This window comes from Schistocerca nitens, chromosome 12 (genome assembly GCF_023898315.1).
Source record: "Schistocerca nitens isolate TAMUIC-IGC-003100 chromosome 12, iqSchNite1.1, whole genome shotgun sequence".
NCBI lineage: Eukaryota > Metazoa > Arthropoda > Insecta > Orthoptera > Acrididae > Schistocerca > Schistocerca nitens.
Genome location: NC_064625.1, coordinates 144,869,893 through 144,890,577, shown reverse-complemented (window position 1 = coordinate 144,890,577; position 20,685 = coordinate 144,869,893). Strand labels below are relative to the sequence as shown.

The 20,685-nt window shown below is 47.5% G+C and overlaps 1 protein-coding gene across 1 annotated transcript in view; it reads left to right on the top strand.

Annotated features, from left to right (window-relative positions):
- Positions 1-830: 830 nt before the first annotated feature.
- The window catches only part of LOC126214972 (zinc finger protein 1), a 152,390-nt gene continuing 132,535 nt past the window's right edge, over positions 831-20,685 (top strand). Inside the window, exons 1-2 of the mRNA XM_049941605.1 lie at positions 831-942; positions 4,442-4,818. Of these exons, the coding sequence (XP_049797562.1) occupies positions 831-942; positions 4,442-4,818 (489 nt within the window). The remainder of the gene's footprint in view (positions 943-4,441; positions 4,819-20,685) is intronic.

Below are 20,685 nucleotides of genomic sequence, written 5' to 3'. Positions count from 1 at the left end.
TAACTTTAGGACTGTGTGTCTCAGAATGAACAACAATGGACTTGTACCACTATTGAAATGAGCCCTTCATTTCATCCTCATCACCGGCACGCAAGCCGTCCAATGAGACGTCGGCTGAAATAAGACTTGGCGGTCGAACGTGTCCTTATGGGGCCTCCCGGCCAACAATGCCACTCGATCATTTAATTTTTTTCCTACATCATAGCCATACTGCCAGGGCTACTGCTATTATTCTCTTGTATTCAATCTCTTGTTGAGCAGAATAATAAACTACTTATTCTTTTTCTCATGACAGCCATCTTACGCAGGTGTACTTGCCTCGTTTATTAATCGCTACCGATTTTGAATGTCGTATACCTACAGCTCCTTCTTTATGTTTAAACTTACAGAATCGGAATTATGCTGCTTTTATTAGTCCCGGATTAGTCAGCAATAGACTAATGAAAAATTGTAGAAAAAGTATGAAATAATGTTTTAATTTGTTGAAAGTCGCTAAGTGCTGATATTATTGAACCCTCGATGAATATGCAATAATAGTGTACCAACAGCCGTTTTATTAGGCAGCCAGTTTCGACATTTCAGTTACGCCTTCTTCAGACTTGTCGCACGATTGGCACCGATTACCACTCCTGCATGTATAAGAAAAGCCGCCAATGTCGGTATCTGATTCCGTAACTATCTCAACTTCATGATCATGTGTGTTCTTCACACATGTGACAGCAACTGTGTCGTACATGAACGAGAGATACTGGTGTCATTCGAACCACAGCCCAGAAGATGACGCGATTGGAACGTCGAATCTGGTTACCTAATGAAACAATATCAGAGTAATGGTTGTTGGTACAGTATTACTACAGTTCATCGACCACCCGCTGTCCCAAGCTCCTGATCCCAAGGTGGAGTCAGCATTTGCCGGATTACACCCCGGGTATTTTGGGCGCCGTGAGATATACAGGCCTACACGGTTCCTTACAAGAATACTTGTCTTGTTGTGTTATTACTTCTTAATGAATAGGACAGCAGTTTAAATGAAACTCTGTGGCACTTTAATTTGCCAGGCAGTTTCAAATCAGTTCGCACTCCGCTACAGACTTAAAACTCATTCCCGAAGCGCTGTAAATGTCGACAATTAATTCGTGCAATAAGCTGCGGTATTGTTGGCTCATTATTACGTCTTGACATGTTAGGTTCTGATTATCTGAGTAGGAGCTAGTAGACCTATAGTTTTTAACACGTATATCACTCAGGTGTGATTAAATTAATATGGCGTTATCACATTTTACAAACTGTTTATGTGCGCAATAATTTTTGAAAAAATTGGGGCATTGTCGCCTTTACCTGGGCTGACGTCGTCCCGAATGTTCAAATCTGCTCACAGTAAACTAAATAATGGACTGAACCCAAATTAAACCGACCAAAAACGATTATATATTTAACAGAGTGTTCTTAAAGTTCACTGAATCTTTTGTTTAGGAAAAAACTGGGTTAAATAACAAAAATTTAAAGAGATAAAATGAACTAGAAAAATAGTTTATGATGCCAATCATTTTAAAAGTGTAAAGAATTTAAATCGTATCAAAACTGATTAGACAAAGCTGCCCAGTTCAGGAACAGAAAATAGGTTTCTTTTTAGACTTTTGGAGCAGATTTATTTTGCACAACATCCTTCCATTACCGTCACTTGAGGACGTCAAATAGCCACTCCTTCTTTTCCTCTAGCTGTTCTAAGAATGCGTCTCCTACCGCGTCAACATGATTTTCGTTCATTGGTATCCACTCAAGAAGCTCTTTTTTGTTTACTGGGACAAATGTGCACTTTTCAAACCTGGAGATGTAGTTTTGGGCCATGGTGCCTTTTAGGCCCAGGAAACGTGTGTCATCTGAATGGGAAATGATTCTGTTTAAAGGAGTAAGTACGGGTAGGTAACAAAATAAACAAAACTTCATCCTAAATTTGCTCTTGCCGACGTCACCCCAGAACACGAAACAATGTTAACGCCTGTGTGAAATCCTTTCTTACCAAAATGAATAACTGGGAATTTCTTGTTGTGTACCTAAGTCTGAAGCACTGCTTCCCAAACTGTTCTTCAGGAAATAAGTCCTCCGCGAAAAACTATTAATAACACGGCGTCTCTTTCGACATTTTTTGCTATTTTTTTCTAATTTCGTTATGATTTCTGTTTTATTAGTTAGGATTTAATACTGAAGTGAAAGTTTGTGAACCCTTGGTCTGAAAAAATTGAAACATCAACAAAAACTCCTCACCAACATTGAAATGATTACAATAACAGATGAGCAGATGAAAGTTGGACCACTACTATCCTGCCTCGACTAAAAGACGAGTCAGATAAGCAGTACTGGTGCAACAACACATACGTTGCCTACAGAAAAGTTGCACAAGAAACGTAGCTAGCTAGTGCTGCTATCTTTTAAGGGAAGAAACACACATTTTAGTTGAGATGTGTATGAGCAGCGAGCCAGAGAACCTTTTTGTCCTGTGACCATTGTCGCCCGCGAAGGGCTTGTGTTGCACTGGCTGACGGTGTAAGATGGCAAGAACTATGCCCCTTACATGAAGTCATTAAAGATCACCTAACGGACGTTGAGCGAACAGCAGGGCTGAACAAAAAATGACTGACAAGGCACAATGCATCTTGTAGAGGGAATAGTATGGACGTATTGGAATAATTGTCGGGTGATGGTTTTAAAGTAATTCACACGACATGAAAACTTTGTCGAAACGTGATGATTTACTGGAGGCTAGTTTATCCCAGGGAAGTATACAGAGTTGAACATGGCTGGCTGGAGAGCGGCGAACGGAAGCGACAATAGGCAGCTTAGGGCGGCTCAAGCTCTGAGAAAGCGGTAACGGGGTGTGGCCTGCAGCTGCCTTAAGATGAGTGACAGTGAGGGGGTGGTTGACCCCATGCTGGTGTACCGGGAAGCAGACGGAGAACTTGTATGCCTGTTGATAAATGTCAGTCATCCCGTTTTCAGGGAAACATGTGAGTAAGCCGCGCAAAGCTATGGTGGAAGCGGTCAACAGAGGTCAAAATATGCGTGTTCGTGACTATAGCAACTTCACGCTGAATTCACGGTCCGCAGAGTATGAAGTAAATCAGGTGAAGAGCGACAGAATGAAATACACCAGCCTCCGATGGGAACGTAGGACCGAGGAATTTGAAGTACTCTCCTGGGAGTCAGAATTCCGGAAAAATTGGTGTTCTGCGTAGATGCTAGCCTTGATGGATGGCCTGGGAGGAGCCAAATAGCAGAAGTTGAGAGGAAGGGGAATTTTGTGGGAATTTGTTCACTTCCCAGAGCAGGCATTGGTCGGCGCTGGGAAGCGACGCATAATTAACGCGACTTGCGCAGCAATTGGCGTAAGTGATTTTGCTGTAGGGGAAACCGAGGTGAAGAGCGGACTGGAAGAAGTCTCTGTGGTAGTCTTTCATTCCCAGCTTGCCTAGAGTGCGGACGTGGCGTTCTTTACTCAGCTTGCCTGAGAGAGAGAGAGCATCTCTGCAGTTTAGGACTTAGCAAATGGAACGATGGAGATAGAAAGTTTTGGTTCAGCTATGTACTGAGCAAGATAGCTAGGAGTGAATAGACGAGCGCAGCCTTGCAGCACCACTAGGGCGGCCGACGTCCACACAACGACGCCGCTCCGCCACGCTGTATTCGGTGATATTGCGACCGCTCCGGCCACTGATTAATTAGTTGGATCTCGTCGGCAAAGTTTCCACGAGGATTTCATGGGCCGTGTATTGCAGAATTCTTCTCGCACTTGGCATTACGCCTGGGTCAGTCCATAGGAATTACTTTTGATTTATCGCGCTTTACTCCATGCAAACGCAATTGATTACCACTGCCTGTTAGGAGAGTCATGTAATGTGATGACTGAAGGTCGTGAGTTGAAATAAATTTGTGCTAATCGACTGCATCTGGTTTCAATCAAGTAGTTGAAATCCCAAGTCACTTTCTTAGTTAATTTTATGTTCAACATTTGCATCTGGTGTTGAAGAGCTGAATATAACATCAATGTGCGCCCATTTTTAATTAAAAGTGATCAATTCTGAATCAATTAATGTCAACACTGCCGCCGCAGTTCGATCAGGAGTCACAGGGCCTTAATACTTTCTTTGCGTTATCCGATATTGCGGCATTTTTGTAGTGTCTGTTGATCTGTTAGTCAATTAGCTGGAGTGAACACACGCCAAAACCAGATAAGTGATGCGTGGGTTGTTACAACGGCACTGAAACATCGGAAAATTGTTGCCCAGGAAGCTGTTAGATAAGATGCAATTACGATCTTGCACTATTTTGTAATACACTGCAGATGTGTGCCTTGTCTTGGTCCAGGACGCACCTGCTGCCCCTGGAGGCGTTACCACGCGCTAGCCGCTAGCTAACACCTGTCGTTCTTTCTGTCTCTCTACAGTCCCCTTACCGGCGGCCCCGACGGCGAAGGAGTCGGAGCTGTTGGCCGCCACCTCCGCGTCAGCCGCGGCGCCCTCCGCCTCCGCGGCCCCCGCGGACGCGACGTCGCCCCCGCTGCCCGCCTCCGGCGCCGCCCCCGCCGACTTCTTCCACATCGAGTGCCCGCAGTGCCGCAAGGCCTACCCGGGCTTCCAGGCGCTGCGCGAGCACGTGGAGGCGGAGCACCCCAGGAGCGCGGCCCCCGCCGCCCCCGGCGCCATCTCGCCCCCGACGCCGACGCCCGGCGGCGCCTACCCCTGCCCCCAGTGCAGCGTCACCTTCGCCACCAGGGACCAGCTGGAGAAGCACGAGCTCCTGCATTCGCCCAACGCCACAGTCGTAAGTACCCTCTGCCACTCACTCACAGTGTCTTGCTGCTAGCGCGCACGAACCTGTAGCTCTGATTTTTGTCGGACTGTTCGTCAGATTCTGTGCAGACTGTATTAGACGTCTGAGCAATGTGGGAAAGTTTCGTCTGGACCGGGAAATTGCTAGGGGTCGTGAAACGGCCGCGGATAACAATCGCGTCACAAGATTCTACGCACGCACATCATTTTGACGTAACACGCAGTATCGAAGACAACAGGAACTTTGGTTAGCATTCGATGTGAGGTGCTTGGGAGTTACCATATTGAATTTTGTATCACAACCTGCGTGTTACAGTTCAATATATATATATATATATATATATATATATATATATATATATATAATGGTAGTGTCTGTTCCCGAAAGAACAGTTACCGTTGATAACTATGCAGCTTTCGTTAGAATGAAATGATAATTAAGTGGACACCCTAGCTGCAAACAGACGTTGATATACTTCATTGGGGACATATTGAAAATAAAATGTATATCAACGCCTGTTTGCAGCTAGGGTGTCCACTTAATTATCATTTCATTCTAACGAAAGCTGCGTAGTTATCAACGGTAACTGTTCTTTCGGGAACAGATACTACCTTCCTATATAGTTAAAATATGGCTTCCCGGCCATTGACCTTCTTGTGCGAACGCACACGCTATGCCCAAACTCTTACGGGATTTGGTAGATTAATCTGCCACGAGTAGTGATATGATGGGCAAACATCTATTAGGCGCACTACGAATGGAGTGGTGTGGACATGTTGGGAATGTGGGTCTCACGGGGAGCGTGCAAGGGATAAGTCCCTGCCGGGGCATTATCCTCTGTGCCCTCGGTGGCCCCGATGGATAAAGTGTCTGCCATGTAAGCAGGAGATTCCTGGTTAGAGTCCCAGTCGGGGCACACATTTTCAACATGTTCCCAAATAAATATATCAGTGCCTGTTTGCAGCTAGGGTGTCCATTTAATTATCATTCCACACACACACACACACACACACACACACACACACACACACACACACACACACACACATATATATATATATATGACATAGTAGATAGTGTCGGAAGTTCCATGCGGCTGTTCGCGGATGATGCTGTAGTATACAGAGAAGTTTCAGCATTAGAAAATTGTAGTGAAATGCAGGAAGATCTGCAGCGGATAGGCACTTGGTGCAGGGAGTGGCTACTGACCCTTAACATAGACAAATGTAATGTATTGCGAATACATAGAAAGCAGGATTCTTTATTGTATGGTTATATGATAGCGGAACAAACACTGGTAACAGTTACTTCTGTAAAATATCTGGGAGTATGCGTGCGGAACGATTTGAAGTGGAATGATCATATAAAATTAATTGTTGGTAAGGCGGGTGCCAGGTTGAGATTCATTGGGAGAGTCCTTAGAAAATGTAGTCCATCAACAAAGCTCAATCATTCCATTTTCTAGGTGCTCACTCTTTCTCAGGCAAGCTGAGTAAAGAACGCCACGTCCACACTCTAGGCAAACTGGGAACGGAAGACCTCTACTGAAACTTCTCACAGTCCGCTCTTCTCCTCAGGTTCCCCTCCAGCAAAATCACTTACGCCAATTGCTGCGCAAGTCGCGTTAATTATGCGTCGCTTCCCAGCGCCGACCAATGCCTGCTCTGGGAAGTGAACAAATTCCCACAAAATTTCCCTTCCTCTCAACTTCTGCTATTTGGCTCCTCCCAGGCCATCCATCAAGGCTAGCATCTCCACAAAACACCAATTTTTCCGGAATTCTGACTCCCAGGAGAGTACTTCAAATTCCTCAGTCCTACGTTCCCATCGGAGGCCGGCGTATTTCATTCTGTCGCTCTTCACCTGATTTACGTCAGACTCTGCGGACTGTGAATTCAGCGTGAAGTTGCTATAGTCACGAACACGCATATTTCGACCTCTGTTGACTGCTCCACCGTAGCTTTGCGCGGCTTTCTCGCAAGTTTCCCTGAAAACGGGACGACGGACATTTATCAACAGGCGTACAAGTTCTCCGTCTGTTTCCCGGTACACCAGCATGGAGTCGGGGCCAACCACCCACTCACTGTCACTCATCTTAAGGCGGCTGGAGGCCGCGCACCGTTACCGCTTTCTCATAGCTTGGGCCGCGCTAAGCTGCCTATTGTCGCTTCCCTTCACCGCTCCCCCGGTGGCTACATCTACATCTACATTTATACTCCGCAAGCCACCCAAGGGTGTGTGGCGGAGGGCAATTTACGTGCCACTGTCATTACGTCTCTTTCCTGTTCCATTCGCGTATGGTTCGCGGGAAGAACGACTGTCTGAAAGCCTCCCTGCGCGCTCTAATCTCTCTAATTTTACATTCGTGACCTCCTTGGGAGGTATAAGTAGGGGGAAGCAATATATTCGATACCTCATCCAGAAACGCACCTTCTCGAAACCTGGCGAGCAAGCTACACCGCGATGCAGAGCGCCTCTCTTGCAGAGTCTGCCACTTGAGTTTATTAAACATCTCCGTAACGCTATCACGGTTACCAAATAACCCTGTGACGAAACGCGCCGCTGTTCTTTGGATCTTCTCTATCTCCTCCGTCAACCCGATCTGGTACGGATCCCACACTGATGAGCAATATGGTTCAAATGGCTCTGAGCACTATGGGACTCAACTGCTGAGGTCATTAGTCCCCTAGAACTTAGAACTAGTTAAACCTAACTAACCTAAGGACATCACACACATCCATGCCCGAGGCAAGATTCGAACCTGCGACCGTAGCGGTCTCGCGGTTCCAGACTGCAGCGCCAGAACCGCGCGGCCACTTCGGCCGGCTGATGAGCAATACTCAAGTATAGATCGAACGAGTGTTTTGTAAGCCACCTCCTTTGTTGATGGACTACATTTTCTAAGGACTCTCCCATTTTATATGATCATTCCACTTCAAATCGTTCCGCACGCATACTCCCAGATATTTTACAGAAGTAACTGTTACCAGTGTTTGTTCCGCTATCATATAACCATACAATAAAGGATCCTGCTTTCTATGTATTCGCAATACATTACATTTGTTTATGTTAAGGGTCAGTAGCCACTCCCTGCACCAAGTGCCTATCCGCTGCAGATCTTCCTGCATTTCGCTACAATTTTCTAAAGCTGCAACTTCTCTGTATACTACAGCATCATCCGCGAAAAGCCGCATGGAACTTCCGACACTATCTACTAGGTCATTTTATATACTGTGAAAAGCAATGGTCCCATAACACTCCCCTGTGGCACGCCAGAGGTTACTTTAACGTCTGTAAACGCCTCTCCATTGGCTACGGTCAACTCGAATACTTCCCTGGGATAAACTAAATCGACCCGTTTCCACCAAGTTCTCATGTCGTGTGAATTACTTTAAAACCATCACCCGACATTAATTATTCCAACACGTCCGTACTATGCCTTCTACAAGATGCATTGTGCCTTGTCAGTCCTTTTTGTTCAGCCCTGCTGTTTGCTCAACGTGAGTTAGGTGATCTTTAATGACTTCACGTAATGGGCATAGTTCTTGCCATCTTACAAGTGCTTCCGCCACACACCGTTGGGCGGCTTGCGGAGTATAAATGTAGATGTAGATGCTGACCACATGCGCCTCCGTATCCGCATCCAGTGACACACCTGGGCTGAGAGGATGACCCGGCGGCCGGTCGGTACCGTTGGGCCTTCCAAGGCCTGTGCGGACGGAGTTTCACTGCGTCACGTATCAATAACTGCACCATGAAGTATTCAGTGGCGCGCTGGGCGGATGTCCCAGTGGTTTTGCCTGAGCAGAGTATATTTCGATGGAGACGTAGAAAGCGGCCGCACAGCCTTTTTAACCTGCTCGCCCGACCCAGAGCCTGACAGGTCCTCTGTGACGCAGCTACTTGCCGGCCGCGGGACGGAAGTTAGCAGACAACATCCTGCAGTTTTACAGTAGTTTTACTGCCGGCCGCACGCGCCATTCGCCCGCCGGCAGTCAGGAAGTCTGTGTCCGGTCGTAGGCGACCTTTCGTTTCTTTTTCTCCCTCCCCCACTCCCCCTAGTTGCAGGGACACTTGCTCCGGCGTGTTTATTTACCGAAACAAACACGGCGACGCGACACGGCGCACATTCGCGCTATAAACGCGTGCGTTCTATTTACATTCCTGCGCCCGTCGGCACTTTGCCCTATGACGCCATCTTCCTGCAGGCCCGCCTGTCTCCGAGCGCGAAGTCGTTCCACGTCGAGTTTGTCCGCCGCACCGCGTCTCTGCTTTGCAGTCGCCTCTCTTTGTGCTGGAGGGGCAAAGCTCACACTAATCGTTCTACCTAACACTTTTTACGCTGCGACCGACAGAAGTAGCTATATCGATACACGTCGAATGTCTCGATCTGTAAACCGGCAGCTCCCTCTGAGCTGACCACACTGTTTTCGCTACAGCACATGTCTTCATCCTTGACGGCCATTGTGGCCGAGCGGTTCTAGGCGCTTCAGTCGGGAACCGCGCTGCTGCTACGGTCACAGGTTCGAATCCTGCCTCGGGCATGGATGTGTATGATGTCCTTAGGTTAGTTAGGTTTAAGTAGTTCTAAGTTCTAGGGGACTGATGACCTCAGATGTTAAGTCCCATAGTGCTCAGAGCCATTCGAAGCATTCGACTCTTCATCCTCTTCGACACGAGTGGATCCTTTTTTGAACGCCTACGAGTTTAGACATGATACTGTGTCGTGGTTTCTGCGTTTCCATAGCCATAAACTTTGTATTACATCTCGTCAGACGGCCGCGGTGCTCTAGTGGTTCTAGGCGCGCAGTCCGGAACCGCGGGACTGCTACGGTCGCAGGTTCGAATCCTGCCTCGGGCATGGATGTGTGTGATTTCCTTAGGTTATTTAGGTTTAAGTAGGTCTAAGTTCTAGGGGACTGATGACCACAGAAGTTAAGTCCCATAGCGCTCAGAGCAATTTGAACCATTTTTGAACATCTCGTCAAGCAGCATAAGTGAAGGCGCGCAAATTATCACCACAACATTCACCTTCACTACTGGCCATTAAAATTGCTCCACCACGAAGATGACGTGCTGCAGACGCGAAATTTAACCAACAGGAAGGAGATGCTGTGATATGCAAATGATGGGCTTTTCAGAGCATTCACACAAGGTTGGCGCCGGTGGTGACACCTACAACGTGCTGACATGAGGAAAGTTTCCAACCCATTTCTCATACACAAAAATGCGTACAATCACGTCTCCGACTTTGATAAAGGTCGGATTGTAGCCTATCGCGATTGCGGTTTATCGTATCGCGACATGGCTGCTTGCGTTGGTCGAGATCCAATCACTGTTAGCAGAATATGGAATCGGTGGGTTTAGGAGGGTAATACGGAACGCCGTGCTCGATCCCAACGGCGTCGTATCACTAGCAGTCGAGATGACAGGCATCTTATCCGCATGGCTGTAACGGATTGTGCAGCCACGTCTCGATACCTGAGTCAACAGATTGGGACGTTTTGCAAGACGACAACCATCTGCACGAACAGCTCGACGGCGTTTGCAGCAGCATGGACTATCATCTAGGAGACCGTGGCTGCGGTTACCCTTGACGCTGCATCACAGACAGGAGCGTCTGCGATGGTGTGCTTAACGACGTACCTGGTTGCACGAATGGCAAAAAGTCATTTTTTCGGATGAATCCAGGTACTGTTTACAGCATCATGATGGTCGCATCCATGTTTGGCGACATCGCGGTGGACGCACATTGGAAGCGTGTGTTCGTCATCGCCATACTGGCGTATTACCCGGCGTGATGGTATGGGGTGCCACTGGTTACACGTCTCGGTCACCTATCGTTCGGAATGACGGCACTTTGACCAGTGGACGTTACATTTCAGATTTGTTACGACCCGTGGCTCTACCCTTCATTCGATCCCTGCGAAACCCTACATTCCAGCAGGATAATGCACGACCGCATGTTGCAGGTCCTGTACGGGCCTTTCTGGAAACACAAAATCTTCCACTGCTGCCCTGTCCAACACATTCTCCAGATCGCTCACCAATTGAAATTGTCTGGGCAATGGTGACCGAGCAGTGTCTCGTGACAATAGGCCAGTCAGTACTCTTGATGAACTGCGGTATCGTGTTGAAGCTGCACGGGCAGCTGTACCTATACACTCCATCCAAGCTATGTTTGTCTCAATGCCCTGGCGTATCAAAGCCTTTATTACGGCCAGAGGTGGCTGTTCTGGGTACTGATTTCTCAGGATCTGTGCACCCAAATTGCGTCAAAATGCAATCACATGTCAGTTCTAGTATAATATATTTGTCCAATGAATACCCATTTATCATCTGCATTTCTTCTTGGTGTAGCAATTTTAATGGCCGGTTGTGTAGTATTGAGAATGGTAGGCTTTAGCAACTGCGAACTAACTTGCATGTAATTCCAAACATTTTTAGAAATTTTTCTCAGTACCACCCCACCATAGAATAATGCCATGACAGATATTTCTCGTTAAACGCATTTTTGTTGTCCATGCACTAAAACCTTTGCACCAGGCATGACTTTTTAATTTATCACTTCTTTACTGTGTACTTGCTCCATTTGCAACACATTTTGCAGTCAACATCCTCACGCATCACTGAATGTATCTGCAAAATTATACGATTCTTCGAGAACTGGCATTTAACACATGGAAGTTCGATTTTTTACAAAATCCAGAGTTGGCGGTTTGGTAGAAATATGTAATATGTTTAGCTTTGGTACGGACATTTCGCTATGAAAAATATGTTCTCGATGGATTCAGCGTAATTTTACCGAAGCTCAAAACCAAAACAGCGATAAATTTATTTCAGTTAGCGCGACTACTGTTGTGAAACTTTTCTTTGATACTTTCTTTTTTGCCTACCGGACAGTACATTTTTTCACACCACACGTTAGACACTCGTTGCGTGTTTCACTAACGAGCGACGTTTCTTCAGTAGTCGGGTGCACCCTGTTCAAGCTGCCACGAGAACAGCCACAGGTGTTGAGTTGCACCGTATATGACCACGCGTGGCTCGGCTTAGCTCCGCTGCACCCACGGCAGCAGCTTCTCTGCTTACGCACACGACGGCTAGCCGCGTATGGTTCCGTTCGCGTGCGCGCACACGCACCTGCCAGTGACGTCAGCACGCACCTCCTCTTACGCGATGGCCACTGATATGTTCGTGTCAAACACGTACACTTCCAGATCGTGGCAGCATGTTCCGACACCGGTCCCAGTGAAAAGAGGCAATTGATTATTTCGCGAGGTACCACACGCAGATCGGCAACAAAGAGAGGTTCGATTAACGCACCATAGCATTGTTGCAAAGTAGTCACGTCATCGTGAAATTACACCGGCTGTTCCGTATGTTGCTGGTTACGCCCTGAACTGCTGATGGGGCTCTGTAGTTAAGGTACACCAAAGAGATGGGATCCATGTCTCTGTCCAACCGTCCCCATCCGCTCTTTCCTCACATGCCTCCTCCACCACATCGTGCTCATGCTCAATTTTCTTCTCCTTTTATTTCTCCTTCTCCCCTCTCTTCTTTCTTCTACTTTTTCTTGTGCTCCTCTTACTTCTTTTTTCCTTCTTCTCCTTTACTGCTCCTCCTTTTTCTACTTCGCCTTCTTCTCCTCTTCTTTTATCATCTTCTACTGCCTCATCTTTTTTCTTCTTCCTCCACTTCTCCCCCTTTTTCTGCATCGTCCTCCTAAACCTCCTGTTCTTTTGCTCATTCTCCTCCTCTTTTTCTCTTGCCTCCCTCCCCCTCCCCTTCTTCTCCTCTTCCTCCTCCTCATTATTATTTTTCTTCTTCTCCTTGTCATTACACATCCTTTTTCTTCCTCCTCTTCCTCCTTTTTTCTCCTCTTTTTTCTACTCTTCCTCCTCATCCTCTTCTTTCTCCTCCTCCACCTCTTCCTCTCCCGACTCCTCCTCCTCCTGCTCATCATCATTTTTCTACTTTTCCTTGTCAACCTTTTTATCCTCCTCCTCTTTTTATCTTCCTCCTGCTCTTTTTTATCTTCCTCCTCCTCTTTTTTATCTTCCTCCTCCTCTTTTTTATGCTCCTCCACCTCTTTTTTATCCTCCTCCTCCTCTTTTTTTATCCTCTTTTTTATCCTCCTCCTCTTTTTTGTCGTCCTCTCTTTTATCCTCTTCCTCCACCTCTTTTTTTATCCTCCTCCACCTCTTTTTATCCTCCTCCACCTCTTTTTTATGCTCCTCCTCCTCTTTTTTATCCTCCTCTTTTTTATCCTCCTCTTCTTTATCCTCCTCTTCCTCTTCTTTATCCTCCTCTTCCTCTTCTTTAACCTCCTCTTCCTCTTCTTTAACCTCCTCTTCTTTTTTATCCTCCTTCTCCTCCTCCCCCATCTCCTCCTCCTCCTCCTCCTCCTCTTTTTTATTGTCCTCCTTTTTTATGCTCCTCCGCCTTTTTCATCTCTTCCTCTTCCTCATCATCCTCCTCCTTCTCTTTTTCCTTTCCTCTGCCTTGGCTGGCAAAGGTGTTCTCCAGGACGCCATGCGTGTATTAATTTCGCGAGAATAGGAATCGCAAAGGAAAAGTGCTATAAGAATACATTTGCTACAGGTGACAGCGCGTGGGGTAATAGCGAAAATAGACGTTCCCTTCGAGCAGGATACACACTCGCAAGGAAGCTCTGTGTGTGTGTGTGTGTGTGTGTGTGTGTGGCCACGCGCGCGTGTGGGTGTGCGAGAGAGAGAGAGAGAGAGAGAGAGAGAGAGAGAGAGAGAGAGAGACGAGCTTGAAAGGGCGACATGCCGACCGCTAGCTGGGGATGCGTCGTGACTGGAGGAGCAGCAGTGGAAGCAGAAGGTGTTCGCGGGTGACGCGTGTCATGGCCACACGTGTGAGGAGCGGTGAGCACAGCACAGCACAGTACAGCGGCAGGCGAGCCGAGCAGCGAGGCGGGCGCAAAAAGCGGCAGGCACGCATGTGCGTGTGATTGTCTTCCCACGGGGATCGCCGCACGGCGCGCCGCCAGAGGTCCCAGACCCCGCGCTGCCTGCGAAACGCATCACGGCGCCGGTGCGTGGGCGTCCTTACTGTACACGTGGCACAGTAGTTCTGCAGGAACCTCGCAGGCGGCATCGTCCGGCGGTGACGAAGCGAGCCCACCGAGCCTACCTGACCACCAGCATCGCACCACTCCGCCACGGGAGAGGACGTCAAGCTGGTTTGCTGTGCGCTTCCAGCAGCTACCACTCGTTGCCGTCCTCAGAGTTCAACTGCGACAGCTTGCTTCGAGGTCAGTCTAGTATGGAGGGTGGCGGTGGTGGTGATGGTGGCGGTTATGAATAGGAGTGGGAGGAAAAGAAATTGCAGCAGGAGTAGAGGAGAAAGCCGTACGAGTATGTTCTGAGGTTTCTTACAAAATTATCTCTATCCTCTTCTTTTTTATCCTCCTCCTCCTCCTCTCCTTTATTATCCTCCTTCTCCTCCTCCCCCTTCTCCTCCTCCTCCTCCTCTTTTTTATTGTCCTCCTTTTTTATGCTCCTCCGCCTTTTTCATCTCTTCCTCTTCCTCATCCTCATCCTTGCCGCAGTGGCTACACCGGTTCCCGTGGGATCACCGAAGTTAAGCGCTGCCGGGCGTGGTCGGCACTTGGATGGGTGACCATCCGCGCCGCCGTGCGCTGTTACCACTTTGTAAGAGGTCCGAGCAGATGTAATTTCGATGTATTGCTCATGCGCTGCCTGCGATATGCAAGGTACAAGAGAATCTCTGACCAGAGAGCTGTGTTGACTGCAGTAGGAACTGTGTAGCTGTAGCAGTAAGTTGTTGCTAGCGAGCAGCCTGCTCTGGTCTGGTCTGGTGTATCGTGTTGGCTCGGCCGGTCGCGGTGCAGCGATGCCGGAGCCTGAGTATTATTGTATAAGGTAAAAAGCAGCCTCGCGCATATCTAGTACTGTTATCTCAAGTCCCATGTAAATGTTTCAAAAATCTCCTAATAATAATCTTTCTCATAAAAAGTAACTTTTAACAACCATTCATTTCAATTTAAAGAATTTATTAATTTCTCCAATCCATGATCATCCCGATTATTGCAAAAGAAAAATCAGTTGTTTCCTTTCATAAATGACAAATCTATCGGCAAGCATTGCACAGGGCTGTGCCAGAAAAATTTATTGTAAGAGCAGATATACAGGGTGAATCACCTAACGTTACCGCTGGATATACTTCGTAAACCACATCAAATACTGACTAATCGATTCCACAGACCGAACGTGAGGAGAGGGGCTAGTGTAATTGGTTAATACAAACCATACAAAAATGCACAGAAGTAGGTTTTTAACACAAACCTACGTTTCTTTAAAAGGAACTCCGTTAGTTTTGTTAGCACATCTGAACGTATAAACAAATACGTAATCAGTGCCGTTTGTTGCATTGTAAAATGTTAATTACATCCGGAGATATTGTAACCTAAAGTTGACGCTTGAGTACCACTCCTCCGCTGTTCGATCGTGTGTATCGGAGAGCACCTAATTACGTAGGGATCCAAAGGGAACGGTGATGGACCTTAGGTACAGAAGAGACTGGAACAGCACATAACGTCCACATGCTAACACCTTTTTATTGGTCTTTTTCACTGACGCACATGTACATTACCATGAGGGGGTGAGGTACACGTACACACGTGGTTTCCGTTTTCAATTACGGAGTGGAATGGAGTGTGTCCCGACATGTCAGGCCAATAAATGTTCAATGTGGTGGCCATCATTTGCTGCACACAATTGCAATCTCTGGCGTACTGTATTTGATGTGGTTTACGAAATACATCCAGCGGTAATGTTAGGTGACTCACCCTGTATATGCGTTATCCGACGACTTCATTGAGGTAAGAATTTTTCTTTTTTTTTTTATTCAGAATGATCTTTCAGGGCCATGACGCAGTACTGTTGACGTCCAAAATTTACCAGTTTCAATTCACAGTCAATTATTGAAAAGTTATAAGTGAGCGACAATTTAATTGAGAGGTTAGTTACATTGTATTATTACCAGGTTACTAAATTTATTTTTTGTTGGGACGTTACACTGAATGTGAACGACAAAAATGGTTCAAATGGCTCTGAGCACTATGGGACTCAACTGCTGTGGTCATAAGTCCCCTAGAACTTAGAACTACTTAAACCTAACTAACCTAAGGACAGCACACAACACCCAGCCATCACGAGGCAGAGAAAATCCCTGACCCCGCCGGGAATCGAACCCGGGAACCCGGGCGTGGGAAGCGAGAACGCTACCGCACGACCACGAGATGCGGGCATGTGAACGACATAATTATAATTTTTACTGTTGAGAAGTTTAGGAATTTTTCTGTTTTGAGGTTACACTAAATGTGAATGAATTTTGTGCGGAGGTCAAATGTGAAAGAATTTTGTGGGGAGATTAAATGAGAGAGAATTTTGTGGGGAGGTTACAACTTTTCGGGCTGCACTCAGCCTCGTGACGCCAATTGAGGAGCTACTCGACCGAATAGTAGCGGCTTCGGTCAAGAATACCATCATAACGACCGGGAGAGCAGTGTGCTGACCCCACGCCCCTCCTATCCGCATCCTCCACTGAGGATGACACGGCGGTCGGATGGCCTGGTAGGCCACTCGTGGCCTGAAGACGGAGTGCTATACATGATTATTACCGCGCGTGCCTCAATGCACTGGTCCATGTGTTTCCATTGGACGCCATTTCGACGAATTGCGTATCTCTAACCTACTCCAGTTATCCAACAGGGGAATCTACAGCTTAACGTGGGGTCCGAGCCACATGTTGTTTCTGGCGACTGAAAACTCCATTGTCTGACCTGCAGTGGGTCCTGGGACCTCTCGGTTTTTATAGGCACCTGCTTCACTGCTAGACCCCCAGGCCCGACATGTATATCGGTAGTCCATCTCTAGATTCTGATGTACATGTACGCCAGTATCAAAATATCTGCAGAAGATATTGTAGTCAGTGCAGCGACAGCCTGGATATGTCATTTCGGATAAGGCCGTTTCAGCTGTAAGTACTTTATTTACAAGCACCAACGGTTTCGCAGCATCATCGTGTGCCATCTCTACAAATTAATAGACAAAAGCTCACATAAGGCAAGAAAACATAGAAAGATATACGGTATGAACATGCTCATACAATCAAGTCATGTTCTGATCGACAAACAGATTTGGATGACCCTGCGTTCACAGACAACAGTTTTTCGCTAAGTAGCGGAAGTCAGTTATCAAATAGCATAAAAGAACATGGAAAGCTCCTCTGATACTAGAAAGAATGAAACCTAAAATAAGAACTTCATAATAACCAACTAACTACTAGGGAAATTTAGTACTATTTTACCGCCGGCCGGCCGGCCGCAGTGGTCTAGCGGTTCTAGGCGCGCAGTCCGGAACCGCGCGACTGCTACGGTCGCAGGTTCGAATCCTGCCTCGGGCATGGATGTGTGTGATGTCCTTAGGTTAGTTAGGTTTAAGTAGTTCTAAGTTCTAGGGGACTGATGACCTCAGATGTTGAGTCCCATAGTGCTCAGAGCCATTTGAACCGCCGGCCGACGTGGCCGTGCGGTTCTAGGCGCTTCAGTCCGGAACCGCGTGACTGCTACGGTCGCAGGTTCGAATCCTGCCTCGGGCATGGATGTGTGTGATGTCCTTAGGTTAGTTAGGTTTAAGTAGTTCTAAGTTCTAGGGGACTGATGACCTCAGATGTTGAGTCCCATAGTGCTCAGAGCCATACTATTTTAGCTACCAGATACTTTGTCGTTTCGCGTTTTCTTGAGCGCATTGATTGGAAATCACAGCATAACCAGGTAGAGCAACCCGTACCACAACACATTTACCTCTGTACTTCGCCTTTATAACTACACGCACCGAGCTAGGTGGCGCATTGGTTAGCACACTGGACTCGCATTCGGGAGAACGATGGTTTAAACCTGCGTCCGGCTATCCAGATTTAGATTTTCCGGGATTTCCCTAAATCGCTTTAGGTGAACGCCGGGGTGGCTCGTTTGAAAGGCCACTGCTGACTTCATTCCCCATTCCTCCCTAATGCGATGGGACCGATGACCTCGCTGTCTGGTCCCCTCCACCAAATCAATCAAACGCGATGGAAGAACCTTCAGCAGACATTCGCCAAACTCGAACCCTTCAATCGCATTGCCACAGGATGCAGCGTGATCAAACACAGACGTTTCCATCAATCGCGTGTACAGTAGCGTAGCTTGGCACTGACTGGAGAGGACTTATGATGAGCTGGTCGATCGCTCTTCACCATGCTTTGTAGGTCCCTATGCACATCGATCGTGCTAGCTGGAATGCCGGTAGTACTTTGAAACGCACTGACTACTCCCGCTGATTTCATACAACTTTTTGCAGCCGTTCTCTGCAATTCCTTGACGCGGCCTCTCCCTCAGTACATGAGTTCTGTTAGGTTTCATTTAGCTGTGCTTGTTATTCGCGTTTGCACTTCACAGTCGCACTTACAACAGACGACTAGGCCAGCTTTGAAAGTGTTGAAATGCCTGTATTGCATCTGTCGGTCAAATATTAGACCAAATGTTGACCACGAAACAAACTAAAGTTATCCGAGAATGAGATTTTCACTCTGCAGCCGAGTGTGCGCTGATATGAAACTTCCTGGCAGATTGGCAGGAGAGCTTCTGTAAAGTGTGGAAGGTAGGAGACGAGGTACTGGCAGAAGTAAAGCTGTGAGGACGGGGCGTGAGTCGTGCTTGGTGGTGGTGGTGGTGGTGGTGGTGGTGGTTAGTGCTCAACGTCCCGTCGACAACGAGGTCATTAGAGACGGAGCGCTAGCTCGGGTTAGGGAAGGATTGGGAAGGAAATCGGCCGTGCCCTTTCAAAGGAACCATCCCGGCATTTGTCTGAAACGATTTAGGGAAATCACGGAAAACCTAAATCAGGATGGCCGGAGACGGGATTGAACCGTCGTCCTCCCGAATGCGAGTCCAGTGTGCTAACCACTGCGCCACCTCGCTCGGTGGTCGTGCTTGGGTAGGTCGGGTGGTAGAGCACTTGCCCCTGCCAGGAAGTTAAACTTATCAGAGTCTGCGGAAAATGTTAATATTTGGGTCAACATTTGTAAAACTCTAATTCCTCTCTCTCAAACCCCACCCTATGGGGAGAGAGGGAGAGTTTTAGTTTCGGCGAATCTAAATTTACGAAGTAAATAAGTATTTTTTTATTTATGGTAACCGTTTTCCACGCAAAAATGAGAACGTGGATTTTCTTAAATTACAGCGCCAAGTACCAAGAATCAAAACAAATATTTAAGACAAAATGTACGTAGTTTTTTATGTAGAATCTGATTTTGCAATAAAAAATGGGGATTCCCATTTGAAATTTTAAAGTTGCCTCCCGCCCCACCCTCAGGGGGCTGGGGTGGCAGGCTAATTCCAGCGCCAACAGATGTCCCCCTCGAAAATAATCAACTTTGGATTCTACACATTTTTTTTCGTCTGAAGCTTATTTTTCGAATTATTCTGGTTTGTCAACTCAAAAAATGTCCTCCACCGGTAGCTGAGTGGTCAGCGCGACAGAAAGTCAATCCTAAGGGCCCGGGTTCGATTCCCGTGTTGGTCGGACATTTTCTCCGCTCAGGGACTGGGTGTTGTGTTGTCCTAATCATCATCATTTCATCCCCATCGACGTGCAACTCGCCGAAGTGTCTTCAAATCGAATGACTTGTACCCGGCGAACGGTCTACCCAACGGGAGGCCCTAGTCAAACGACATTTTTTAGAACTTAAAATTGACACCTCGCATTTGCGACTTTTTTGGCTAATGTACGGAAGGCAAGCGTGGCTGTACGAGCGTGATTAGGCGGCGGATTTTAGTACCACCAGTGAAACGAATGCGCTGCGGTAGTGAGTGGAGCAGGCTGTCTGTGATATGCTGGTGGTGCCAGGTGCGGGCTGACACACGCTTCGTCTGCAGGGCGCGCGCTTTGTGCTGTACCGTGGTGTGCGGGACGGGACGGGAGAGAGCAGAACCCGACACCTGGAGGGCCCGCAGGTAGCAGTGGCAGGCCGAGGCGCGTGGCTGCGGGTGCTGTGCGCGCCCACCGAAGCGGCTCGGGTATCCCTGCCTGCGGGCTGTCTGTCCCCAGGGCGCGCTTCACTCGGCGTTGCGCCGATGCGTTCAGAAACCGCGTCGTAACGGCTGCGATTCCCGGCGCCTCGACAAAAACCGAATCGAGCGTTCTCCCCTTGTCTGCTTTGCCGTCTTCACTGCAGTGGAGTAAGCTTGATGATGTCACGAGAAAATACACTCCCGGAAAGAATTAGTACACCTGGAAAGACGACGTCGATTTTGATCCGGTGACGCCATATTGGGGGAAGTGGCAACAAAACGACTATTCACGTTGGTGTGTAGAATATATGAGTCTAGCGACATACCATCTGACTTTCGGAAAAGCATCATCCACACAATTCCGAAGACGGCAAGAGCTGACAAGTGCGAGAATTATCGCACAGTCAGCTTAACAGCTCATGCATCGAAGCTGCTTACAAGAATAATATACAGAAGAATGGAAAAGAAAATTGAGAATGCGCTAGGTGACGATCAGTTTGGCTTTAGGAAAAGTAAAGGGACGAGAGAGGCAATTCTGACGTTACGGCTAATAATGGCAGCAAGGCTATAGAAAAATCAAGACACTTTCATAGGATTTGTCGACCTGGAAAAAGCGTTCGACAATGTAAAATGGTGCAAGCTGTTCGAGATTCTGAAAAAAGTAGGGGTAAGCTATAGCGAGAGATACAATATGTACAACAACCAAGAGGGAATAGTAAGAGTGGACGATCAAGAACGAAGTGCTCGTATTA